The sequence below is a fragment of the Peromyscus eremicus genome, chromosome 1 (assembly GCF_949786415.1).
Source record: "Peromyscus eremicus chromosome 1, PerEre_H2_v1, whole genome shotgun sequence".
NCBI classification, from domain to species: Eukaryota; Metazoa; Chordata; class Mammalia; order Rodentia; family Cricetidae; genus Peromyscus; species Peromyscus eremicus.
In genome coordinates, this window is record NC_081416.1 from 70,419,836 (window position 1) to 70,432,658 (window position 12,823).

The following is a 12,823-nucleotide window of genomic DNA, read 5'->3' on the forward strand; positions in this document are numbered from 1 at the left end:
AGCTCGGAATACAGCGAGAAGAGGGATTTTTATATGCAAGAAGCAGGGGCTGGGAGTGGAAAATCACTAAAGGGGAGCGTGGAGGGGAAACCGCTGTACCAGGAGTCCTCCCTCAGCAAGCCGGGGGACTAGACATCCGCTGGGCTAGGAGGATCCCTGCCAGGTCAGAGGATGGTCATTGGTTTGGGAGTTAGGGTGGGTTGCAGACAAACCCACTAAACCAAATGGTCTACAACCAAAAATGTCAACAGATTTCTTTAGCTGAAGGATCTAATAGCCTCCCATGAATTTTCTGTCCCTCCCCTCCTGTCCCCTTTCTTCCCCCCACTCCTCTCCCCTCTCCTCCCTCTCCCAGGAGTCTAGATTTGTAGTCAAAGCTGGCCTTGAACTCAGTGTATAGTTCAGGTTGTCCTGGAACTCAAGACCTTTGTTCCTCAGCCTCCTGAGTGCTGGGATTACAAGCCTACACCTTAGCACCCAGCTTCATAATTCTCTCTCTCTCTCTCTCTCTCTCTCTCTCTCTCTCTCTCTCTCTCTCTCTCTCTCATTTGTTTGTTTTTCAAGACAGGGTTTTTCTGTGTAGCCCTGGCTGTCCTGGAACTTGCTCTGTAGACCAGGCTGGACTCTAACTCAAAGATCTGCCTGCCTCCGACTCCCGAGTGCTGGGATTAAAGGCGTGCGCCATTCTTTTAACAGCAAGACTCTCACCAAAATGGAACGATGCACACTTAAAAATGGGCAACTGACAAGTGAGGTTAAGGGAGGCTGGCAGCTCCTGTGGAAAGTGTGGTTACATGCAAATGCACATGTGTGGTGTCTGCACAAACACACTGGTCTGCAGGTGTTTCCATGCATATTTGTAGGTGCTTTTAGTCTGTTTTGAGACAGGGTTTTTACAAAGTAGCCAAAATTGGCCTAATAACTTTTATCTATCCCCTACGGGCCTTGAAATCAGGGGTTCACCTGCCTCAACCTTCTAAGTGTTTCGATTACAGGTATGAACCACCGTTCCCGATTTTTAATATATTTTTAGACATTCAGAATATCTCTGGGGAAAGTCAGGGATTTCACAGGGTTGTGTAATCCTGCACGGATGGCGTGTACCCATGGTTTAGTTCCCTTCGAGAGACAGCACAGAACATTTTCCTGGCTTCTCTTGGCTGTTGAATGGGTTTTGAAAGCTGGTTGTGGAAACAGCCTCTGTCTGAGGTACCTAGAAGGAATTTTGAACAGCAAGGTGGGGTGGTAAGGTGGCTCAGTGGGAAAAGGCACCTTCTGCCGAGGCCGAGAACCCGAGTTCAACCCCTGGACACCCATGGTGGAAGGAGAGAGCCGCTACTGCATGTGGTCCTCTGACCTCTACATGCAATGCTGTGGCATGACGTCACCCCCACTCCCAATAAAGAAATGCGTTTTCTTTCAAAAGCCAATGTAGGTGAGGCGGCCTAGCCACACACCTGGTGGACCTGAGTTTCCTTTCTGGAATCCGTATAAAGGTGGAAGGGGAGAACAGGGTGCACAGGGGTGTCCTTTAATCTCCACACTGATGCTGTGGCGTGTGCATGACCTCCCACACCCCAATAATAAACAAAATTAATTTGACAAAACCAACTAACCAAACGAAACAACTACAAACTAATAACAAAAGCCACGCGGGGTGGTGTTTGGAGTCAGTGTAGACATGTCTGAGTGGGAAGGGGAGGTGGTGTGTTATGGGTGGGAGCAAGACGGGAAGGGAGGGAGGGAGGGGGCTTATCTGAAGCAAAGGGAAGAGAAATTGTTGTATTTTAATAAATCAAACTCGCTAATGTAACGGCAAAATGATTTTCATTGTCGCCCACGTGGTGTGGTTTCACGTTCTCGGATGGTAAGATTATCCATTTATTTTATTCACAGGTTGTACTCAGACTATCTCTACTTTGCAAGTTCAAATAAATCTGCAGATGACTTTCACGAGAAGGTGACGGAGGCTCTGCAGCTGTTTGAAAATTGCATGCTGGATTATTCACTGCGCGCCTGTGTCTACAACAACACCCTGAACAACGCCATGCCCGTGCGTATTCACCAAGCCAGCCTATACAGAGCGGGGCCACTCAGATGCTATTATGTGCAGGGGCCATTGTGAACGGGGTTTTAGGGCAGAGATGAGGACAGTGCAGTTGAATGTGCAAATGATACTAAGCTGCCTTTGAGCAGTGGCTAATGTGGAAGCAAATACTCCTGGCTGGGAGAGCCATGAAAGCATCTAGATCTTTCCAGCCTGCTACTGTCTGTGTCCTTCTTTGCCTGCCACCCAGACACTTGGCATCATGCATCTCCTCCCTCTACTAGAGAACCAGGGTGCACTTAGGAGGACTGCCATTTAGTAAGGCTCCGAAGGCACGCTCTGTAATTAGAGATGTCAGACAGAAGATACCAGTCCTCAGGGTGTCTCAGAGCACTACTGAAGCATGGGCTGTTCTGTTGGTTTCAAAATTACCCACTTGTGAGTCTGAATGCTCCAACAAGGTCTTCACTGAAGAATGTTCTCTTGACTCCTCTGTTATTCTCTGTCTCCTCTTAAGTAATACACCTAAAGTTCTAGCCTTATGCAAACAAAACAAGACAAAACAAAGCAAAACAAAACACTTGCTGGCTGTGAATCCAGTAACTTAACTGCACATCTTCACTCTAGGCTCCCAGGTTTGAGTGCTTCCACAGTGAGGCGCTTGTGTTAGGTAGCTATTTGTCCCATGTCACACATCAGTTATACACAGACCGCTGTAGATGAGACCCCCCTACCCCAGAGCAGTAAGGCTCAGGAGAAAGATTCCCGTCTCTCTGTCTGGCTTCTCAGACCATCTTTTCTTACTCTGGACTGTCTTCCTGCAGGCGTTGCTGTTTGCAAGGAAGACTCAGCATAGGTAACCACATTTGCAGATAGGCAAGCTTTGGAGGCAGACTGTGGCGTGGGTTCGCTCTGGCTTTTCCTGGCTGTGTGGCTCGTACAACTGTCTTAGCCTCTCTGAAATTCAGGTGCTTCATTATAAAACTGCCAGACTGTTATGGGAATTCAGGATTGAGAGTTGTTTCACATGTGTCTGCATTCACAAATGTATGGTACTGCACTCTGGTACAACGGGGGCCCACTGAGGAGTGGAAGTTCTCCAACCTGGTTGGAAAGTCTTAGACTCCACCAGTGTTGGCCATCCCCATCAGCCTGGGACTGTTCCTCTACGCAGGCAGTCCTATTGCTGGGGCTTGCTTTAACAGAACAGGGACGCCGAGGCTCTATCTTTTTGCCTTCTTTAGCCGGCTACCCAGGGATGGGGAATCTGAGGCCCAAGTCTAGGCTTTGAAACCCAGCTTTCTTTAGGGCTCCAATGCGTATCATGCAGCGGGCTCCAGAGGGTGGGAGAAGGCAGGTGTGTAGCTAGAGTTTTCCTGCCTGGCCCACAGTTAGGACAAATCTCTGTCACCGGCCAGTCCCACTGCCACTCAGACCCAACCAAGTAAACACAGAGACTTACGTTGCTTACAAACTGTATGGCTGTGGCAGGCTTCTTGCTAACTGTTCTTATATCTTAAATTAATCCATTTCTATAAATGTATACCTAGCCACGTGGCTTGTGGCTTACCGGCATCTTCACATGCTGCTTGTCATGGCAGTGGCTGGCAGTGTCTCCCTCTGCCTTCCTGTTTTCTCTGTTCTCCTCTCTGTTAGTCCTGCCTATACTTCCTGCCTGGCCACTGGCCAATCAGTGTTTTATTTATTGACCAATCAGAGCAATTTGACATACAGACCATCCCACAGCACACATGGTCTGTTGGGGAGAATTCAGATATTCCTGGATGCAGCCTGCCTCAGGGGTTGCTTCCATCTTGGGCCTTCTGGGGTTTCCTGTTTGTGGTGATGGTGTGAAACTCCATCTCAACACAAGCCTTCAAAGTAGGTGGGAAGACAGAGGCAGAGGGAGGCAGGAACAGGCCAGGTGAACAGTGAAGGGTGAGGTGTTTGGCTAGTGTGGCTCCCCAAAGAGGCAGGGACAGTCTTACTCGCAGTCACCATCTCTCTGGGAACTCTCCTAAGAAAGGCTTCAGAGAGGGAGGGGACAGATGTGGGTACCTCGGTTGGCTGGGTACCATGGGTAGAGAGAGGCAGGGATTTGGGAGTCCTGACACAGGCATAGTTGGGTTTAATAGGTGGGAAGTGAGGTTCTCTTGCCCTGGGAAGGGGTCAACATCTGATAGAAGCAGATCCAGATGTGGTGACATTTCATTCTATCTCGAGGTATGTCCTAGGAAAGGCAAAGCCTGCACCAACCAGGCTAGATGCACTCTGGCTGTCTCTAAATAGGGTTCCTAGAGACAGGATATCCTCAGCCATTTCCTCCCACAGAGAAAAGGGGGTGTGTGCCTGGTGTGTTTCCTCTCTTCTTCCTGTCTACAGGCCGACTGACCATGGGGACACCATTGTAACTGGGTGAGAAGTCCATCCCCACCTCTGGGTGTGCTAGAAACATCCAGACTAAATGTTTGTCAAGTCCATTGGTGAGAGACCGGAAGTATCTAACTTTGATTCATTGCTCACGGGGTACTATCCTAAACTTTACATCCTCACTGACCTCTGAAGTTGCTCCCATTTTACAGACGGGGACACTGAGACTCACTGAAGGTGTGCCAGTTCTGATAGCCCTTGAAGCCTGTCTTCCTTTCCGTGCTCTTGAAAGTGGTTCTGAGGCAGCAGGAGGCATGTGCTCTTCAGTTTCATCTGTGACATGTCAAGGATGACAACACCATAGCCTAGTACCTCTTGTCTAAGGGAGAGAGCTCCAGGGGCACGGCAGTGGACAGGGTGGCTGAAGTCCAGGAGTGTACTCCTGAGCCCCCTGAGGTGCTTCATGGAACCCATAGGGCGCTCACTCTTTACCAGAGCTCTCTGTGGCGGAAGGGGCATCACGGCCATGAGGGATTGGACCTCATGACTGGACTTTGTCGGGAGTTAGCTGTCGCGTCCAGGCAGACACCCCTGCCCTTCTGGTCTCTGGTTATTTGTCAGTGAGTCACGAGGCATCCAAAGGCTCAAAGGCTTCCTTCAGCTTTGGTGTCTTCTAATTTTAAATGTATTGGGCCCTTGCCCTAAATATCTCCTCTCCATTGGTTCTATTTTGGTTCCCGTTCTATGTTGGACAGACATGAGTTCAATGGGACTTTGGTGCTGTCTTAGGGGTGTCTTCATGGTTCCCAGTTGCAGTGGTGTTGTGCATGCATAGACAATGTCCCTGAGGGGCCCAGAGCTCTCCCTGGCTGAGGAAGGGGGTTCTGAAACCAGTAGGTGGAAAGCTCTCCCCTTGGGAGTCAACGCATTTGTAGGCATCCCATGTCCTCCCTCCCTGGACCACCATCCCTCCCTGGAGCAGCCCTCCCTCTGAGAAAGGCCCTGTGTAGTCAGGACTCTGCAGGGCTTTGTCCTGAGGGTAGTGGTAGACTCTCCAAGATGGTTTCAGAGGTTGTTCCGTGCCCAGGGCAGATGCAGGGACAGGATACAGCTGCTCTAAAACACCAGTGTCCTGTCACTGACGGCCACCTCCTTTCCTTCTGGGAAGTTGTCAAGTTACAAAAGTCGTTTCTCTGGAAGAGATTAGCCTTGTGAGGTCAGGCTGGCTATAAGCTGGTTGGTCAGAGACAGGGGAAGCCCCGAGGGTCCTGACCTAGCACGGTGTTCTCATCCCTATTGTTGGAGGCTACGTGTGTTTGTTACTGAGACTGGCACGTGCTCATCTTCTTCAGCCCGGTTTGAAGTCTTTGTGAGCCGGTGTGTAAGGTGGTACCAAAGCGAGGCTTAGGGACAGCTAATGAATTTTGGAGACAACTTAGCCATTTGCTGTAACTGTCTTCCTTCCTTCCCATCTTCCTACATCATTAGACAAATGATGAAATGGAAAAAGAACAGTGAGAGATGAGGATGGTTAGCATCTGCCTGCACTTTGTCAAACACATCCTTATTGTGTCGTGAGCACTGTGTCCAGCAGCTCCACCAGGAGCTAACGTGAATGCTGACACAAAGCTTTGTGTGAGGTGACTTGATGGCCCTGTCCCCAGGAATCTCACAGTCAAGGTGGTCAGGGAGAATGATGAAGAGTGTTTGCCTCAAAAATAAAATAATAACAGAATAAATAAATAAATAGATTTTGAAGAATGAATGCCCCAAGGAGGAGCCTAGGACTGGGAGGAGCCATGGAGGAAGAATGAACTGGAAGTTGGAGGCGGCTCAGGGCTTTCCAAATGGAGAGCCCCGGGGCCAGTCAGGGCCAGCTCACTGCTTTACAAAGCACATGCCTATGATAGGTGGAAGGACAGAGTGTAGAGATGAGCGATCCAGCCAGGAGCCTTGTGGGTGTCTAGTGGGTGTTAATAGGAGTGGACGAAGAAGGTCTGAGTAGGTAGGGGGGAGTGATGCATCACTCCCACGTCTGATGCCAGCTCAGCTGTGAGTTCTGGGGGAAAGTCACCAACCATCTTTAAGTTTGGTACTGCAGAAGAGTTCGCAGGACACACCAAAGGCTACTGTGACCATGACCACAACTTATGGCATGGAAAGGATTCAGAGTCCCATCGTCAGTGAGGGAAAGTGAATGGCACAGCCTCCAGTCTCCTGCTCCCTTCAGAGTCACAGGTGGAGCCAGCTCCTCCCAGCAGTGATAGATGCATGACCACATGACCACACGACATCCTACCACCCCGAGTTGTAATGTCCTGGGTTCTTACTGGGGCTCCATCACATTACTGACCTTCTGGTTATTCCAGAGACTGGAGCTCCATCAGAAATCACTGTTAGCTTGACTGGTGCTTACATTCTAGGGAAATGAAATTGCTCCTGTTGGGCAATGCAACCCAGAAGCCTTAGCGGTCACCTCCCAGGCCAGAGGGCAAAAGCCGGACCTGTCTTTGAGTGGGTTAGTTCTTTATTACCAGTTGGTAGTTTGGCATGAGAAAAGGAACAGGGTAAGGATTCAGGAAATGAGAGGGAAGGAGGAAGGCTTCGCTTGTGCATTGGTTTTATTCTCCTGTGGTTACATTCCAAGGACATCACACACATTCATGGTCATGGTTGTCCTTATATCTTACAGTGTCTGGGGTGTCTTTGAGGTGTCTGTTTTTGACTTTTCACAGCCTGTTGTGATTGATAGCAGGGAGACAGCCACCCACATGTGATGCAGAGAAATTGTATGTCCTTGGCTTCTTTCCTGTGTTTCTTCTCTCACTTGTGAGTAGAGGTTGGAACCACCCATGGGCTGTTAGTGAAGATTAAACACAACCCTAAGTGTAGGATTCTTTGCGCATGTGGCACGGCATGCCTTGTGTTAAAATTTGACTTTGGAAGGTAATGATTTGCTAAGACAAGTCTGTATTGGTTTACAGAGAGAGATGTCCATCATTCTTTGGAAAAGCACCAGGGCTGGGGAAGTGTTTTCTGCAGTAACATCTTCCTCCTCCTTCCCAGGTGAGGCTCCAGGTCGGGCTGTATGCTGTGTACCTTCTGGATTGGCTCACTGTCTTTAATAAGGAACAGTTCCTCATTCTGCGTCTGGAAGACCACGCATCCAATGTCAAGTACACCATGCACAGGGTCTTCGAGTTTCTAAACCTGGGTATGTGTCATGCTTCAGGCAGTGGGCTTGATCAGCATAAATCCCAGGGATATGGGCTTTCTCATTTGTGTGTATATTTACAGTGTGTGTGTGTATCTGCACCTATGTGTGTTGGGGTGTGTATGTGTGTGTGTATCTGCACCTGTGTATGTTGAAGTGTGTGTGTTTGCACACTCACAGGTAAGTCAATATCCGGTGTCTTCCTCACTCTTCTCGTTTTTTGAGAAAGAGTCTCACTGAACTCAGCTTGTTGTTTTGGTTAGACTGGCTAGCCAGGGAGTCTCAGGGTCTGTCTTTCTCCCCCTTTCTAGTGCTGGGGTGATGCTGCCAGGCACAAGCTGCCATACCCACCTTTTAAAGGGGATGTTGAGGATTTAAACTCAGGTCCTCACGTTGCAGAACAAACAATTACAACTCCTTTACCTTCTGAGGCAACTTCCCTTACCCATGGCGTGTGGGCTTTTTAGGATTGTGCTAGCTTAAATGTGAAATGGGAAGAGATGGGCTGTGTGAGGCCCAGGGACCCCTGGAGAAATGCCAGCTCAATTCCTGTTTACCTAGTATCTGCTGCATGGGGCATTGCGCATGTGGTGGTGGGCAAGCTCTGGAGAGGAGGTCGTTCCTCTGAGATCTTTCAACCTGGAAGAAGGAGAAGGAAGCCCAGCCTAATTCACCAAATGACTGTTAGTGTCCCTGGGGAAGGTAGGTACTGTCGTAGTGGGCCTAGTGTTGCTGGAGGAGCCTCAGCTGCTGCAGGACCACAGAGGTGTTAATGAAAGGTAAGCAGATCTGGATTGGATTCTGAAGCGGTTCAAGGTCACAGTGGGTGGCTAGGACACTTCTCCAGTTACATGGAGTTTAGAAGTCTGGCCGTTACATCATCTCAGGTGTTGGTGGGGAAACCCTGGAGTTATAGATGGCTCATGGTTGGCCTTTGGCCTGCCTTCAGCCTCAGGATGCTAGCTGAAGGGCACTCTGCTAACTGGCTATGCCACTGGCTGGCAGAGGCACATACAGAGGCGAGGAGTGCTGCCTGGGTATAGATGAGCCACCCACGGAGAACTGCTGAGGCTGTAAATGTCAGGTCATGCCACTTTTCCACAGGACGTTTCCCATAGTCCTGTCTAATGACCTGACCTGGGAATTCTGTTAACTGAATATTTCTTGAAATATATCTGACCACCACTGGGATCCAGGACTCTTACCTTTCCTTCTTTTTTATTGTTATTTTTTTCTTTTTGAGAACTGGTTTGGGCTGGAATACAGACACTCTCTTTCCCATTTAAGACTTAGAACCACTTTCCTTTTATTGGACCACCTATAAATCTCTTGCATTATGTGGTTGCCTTTTATTCCTAAGAGGGACAGGGCTGTAAGGTCAATTTTCTGTCTTGCATACCCTGAGACATTGGGCTATCGTAAGGGTTTTGGTTAGGTCCTACAGGCTTGGAGTCCAGAAGCACGGGGAGCTAGTGGTCTAGTGATGGGTTGAGCCAATGAATAGCTGATGACCCAGAAGCTTGGGGCGGGGAGGTACAACCTCATGTGTAACCCCTGTTGGCCTGCCCTGGGGCATTTCCCCACTAATGCAATTGCTACAGGTACAGGGACCACCAGTCTTCCCACCCTGTGGCCACTACACAAGGAAGAGGAAATAGAATTCCTCAGGCTTAGGCCCTTTGTGTCACTCAAGAACCCAAAGTGGAAATGGTGGTGGCAGAATTCCAGGCAACCAAAGTCCCCATGTGCATGCCTGGTGCCCTTGGAGGTCAGAAGAGGCTGTCAGATCCCCTGGAACCGGAGTTACAGAAGAGTAGGTCCTGGGCATTGAAACCTGGTCCCCTGCAAGAACAAGCGCAGTTAACCACTGAGTCCCCTTTCCGGTCTAACCATGCATCTTCTTACGGGAAAGTCTTGTTCTTGCATGAAGTACAGCTGGGACTCTTGTGAAGTCCCCTTCACCTCTAGCCACACCTCCAGCCTTACAGGATCATTTTCCTTCTCCTTATAGGGCCTCTAAGTGAGAAGCAAGAAGCTTTGATGACGAAGAACCCTGCATCCAACACACGGCGTCCTGAGGATCGGAGCCTGGGGCCCATGTGGCCAATCACTCAGAAGATTCTGCAGGACTTCTATGGGCCTTTCAACACGAGGCTGGCACAGGTCCTTGAGGATGAAGCATTTGCCTGGAAGACACCGTGAGAGCTGAGTGCCTTCTGCAGGATCTGGGCCTACTGACTCTATCATTGCCATGACCTCAAAAGTCTCCTGGTGGAGAACTCTCACCCACAGAGTGGATAAAACCACTGGCGCCCCATCTTCTCTTCCCAAGGCAACAGTTAATTGGAACTATTTTGACATTTTTCTTGCCATGTTCAGTAGCTCTGCTCTTGGTCACTGGGCTCTTCCACCTGAAGCCTTGGAAAGTACACCAGGGCTAGGTTTCTGTTTGTTCCCAGAGTGCCTTGGAGCTTAAGAGGGCAGGCTGGCACCCAGTGGGTAGGAAGAGGAGGCTTTGGGAGGCCACAGACCAGCCCTGACCTCCTACCTCCAGGAGAGCTTGTCTGGGTGTAAGGTTGGACAGCTCTGGGATCCGATTAAGCCCAAGCTCACTAGAGACCGTGCTTTGGGGCTCACCGGAACCACCCTTCATGTGTCATTTCCCAGCGCACCTTTCATAAATGGCTGACCCCATCCAGCAGAGAACGGAGCTACTTGGAGAATGGAGGCTCTTTCATTTTTGTTCATAGTCCCACGCCAGCCCTTCCGCGACATCAGAAATGAGCCCTCTTCCCTTCGCTACGCCCAAAAGAAAACAAAATGTCGGCAGCGCGCTCATCTCTCTGACCTCCTGTTCTGCCCCTGCAGACTTTGTTTATGCCCAGCATAGAGAAGGAGCACTCTTGAACAAACTGCGTCTTGAGTTTGACTGGCCCTGCCTCTCTTTTCTGCTCCTTTGGATGTTTTCTCAAGGAATTCAGTTTATATTTGGAAAGGGAAGTCTTGCTGTTAATGCCAGATTAGAGCAACCTCAAGGCATCGAACAGTTGGCAGGAAACGAAGTGAAGACCTCGCCTTGTGTGGAGGGGTCACCAGAGAGCACAAGACGCTTCAGATTTTGGTTCTGGCTGCCTACAGGCTCCCTCCCTCCATCTTCCTGTTGGAAGAATCTTTTATCCACATTCTCTGTCATCTTGGCCACAGTTCCATACTCACTAAGGATCTCAAGACATGCATGTCCTCAGAAACACATCTCACAGACTAAGCTTGGGCTATATGCGCTGTGTGGTGACTAGGAGATAGCTTTGCTCCTTATGGACCTTTCCAGGCCTTTTAGGAACTTGGTTTGCAATGAATAAGCTGAAGGTCTTGTCATCCAGGGAATACCAGAGAGAACAGCTTAAGCCCATTTGGCCCGCAGGGCCTGGTGGGAGTGTCACAAAGCTTCTCCCTGGAGCATTGCCAAGGGATGCTTCCTGTGAAGCTGTGTCCTCAGGTCAGGATCCCGTCCACCAGCGTTGCAAAGTGTACACACTACATACCCGACTGTGACTTGAATGTGTGAGAAAAGCTGGCGTTGGCAGCAGAGAATGTGCAGTTGCTCAGCTACGTGAGTTCTGCTGTCTACCCTTGTTGGAGATAGGATTCTCAGCCCGTTGGAAGGTTCAGAGAGCTCTGGGCAGCAGCATGGACTGGGTTAGTTCTGCTACTGAAGGGGCTGTGTGTCTTGAAGTCTGCATTCCAGGACAATTCCCCCTTTTCTCCCAGCCAGCCCTTGGCTCAGCAGCCAGTGGGGAAATCTGGCTTGAGTACAAGGATGCTTTGGGACGAAATGACGAGAGAGAGAGAGAGAGAGAGAGAGAGAGAGAGAGAGAGAGAGAGAGAGAGAGAGAGAGAATATTTATTTGGAATACAGAGTGCGTGTGTGTGTGTGTGTGTGTGTGTGTGTGTGTGTGTGTGAGTGTGTGTGCGTGCGCAGGTGCAGGTGCACACACGCGTGTGTGGGTGCTTACACTGAGTGGGTTCCCCTCAGCTATCTTGCTGATGAGGCTTCTCCCTCCATTAGAGACACGATGCCTTTATGGATTAATTTCTCCACCAGTCAGCCTGTCATTTCCGGGACATATCTTACCGCCCCACACCAACCACGATTATAAGAGATTTTTCTTGCGCGCTCCTATGCATGTGAATAACATGTAGCGTAATTCTGCTTCTTACAGAAGTATTGCCAAAGGTATTATTTCCAATATTATTTGGTTCATCGCTGATCTTTTAAAATATGCAGCCCCTCCCTTTCTTCCATCTGGGGCTACCCAGACCCGGTTTTCTCTCTAGTGGTCTCTCCCCAGGGCTCACCAGCATTGCCTTTGCTTAGGCTCGGTTGAGGCCTCCTCTTGTTGAGAGCACAGGTAGTGTTTTGGGTGGTGGCTCTCTAGCCTGTCACCCCAAACCAAAGCAAAACCCAGACCTGGTACCGAAGACACTTCGTATTCCCAAAGCCACGGTGTGCCAGGTTGTATGAAACCTTCCCTCCCTTTGCCATGTAAGGTATGATATGCGAGTCACATTTATTCTGTACTTTTATTCATATTTAACGTAATTAAAGATGGACCCACACACCTGGTGCCTGCGGAGAGTGGGCCCTCCATCACAAGCTTGTCGGCCAGTTCTTTCCATGGTGTCCAGTGTGTGTGTGTGTGTGTGTGTGTGTGTGTGTGTGTGTGTAAGCGCGTCACATGGTGGGCAGGTCAGCACCTCCCCTGCCTTCCTGGAATTCTCGCCAAGTACAGGATCTCATCACAAAGAGATGGCCCATGATCCTCATAGTAGAAGAAAACCCCAGAGCAGACACAGTGCCACACCTGTTCCCTGGGGAATCCCCGTGGAGTCCTGCCATGGTTAGGTGGCCGGGTGGGAGGTCCTGTCCAGCTCCTAGCGGCCCTTGCGTGGTCTTCAGATGTAGGACTCTAAGACTGAATGACCACTGGCCTCAAGGATGAGAGTTGGAGATGCTTGGTGCCTCCGGGTGTGTCTCATCACTAGGTAGGCAGGGTCCTGCTGGAACCTGAGGAGGATGGGCCGCTCAGTGTTGGCCTCCATAGCAAAGTAACTCAGCTTGGGTCCTTTACACACTGAGCCACTTTTCCCAGGGAAGCTCCACCCCTTAAAGGTCCCACCCCTTTCCTGAACAG

At 49.9% G+C, this 12,823-nt stretch overlaps 1 protein-coding gene across 1 annotated transcript in view; it reads left to right on the forward strand.

Moving 5' to 3' along the window:
• Positions 1-12,285, forward strand: part of Chst15 (carbohydrate sulfotransferase 15) — an 83,136-nt gene extending 70,851 nt beyond the window's left edge. The window contains exons 6-8 of the mRNA XM_059265434.1: positions 1,897-2,053; positions 7,484-7,631; positions 9,643-12,285. Coding sequence (XP_059121417.1) covers positions 1,897-2,053; positions 7,484-7,631; positions 9,643-9,833 — 496 coding nt within the window. The 3' untranslated portion in view covers positions 9,834-12,285. The remainder of the gene's footprint in view (positions 1-1,896; positions 2,054-7,483; positions 7,632-9,642) is intronic.
• Positions 12,286-12,823: the final 538 nt, after the last annotated feature.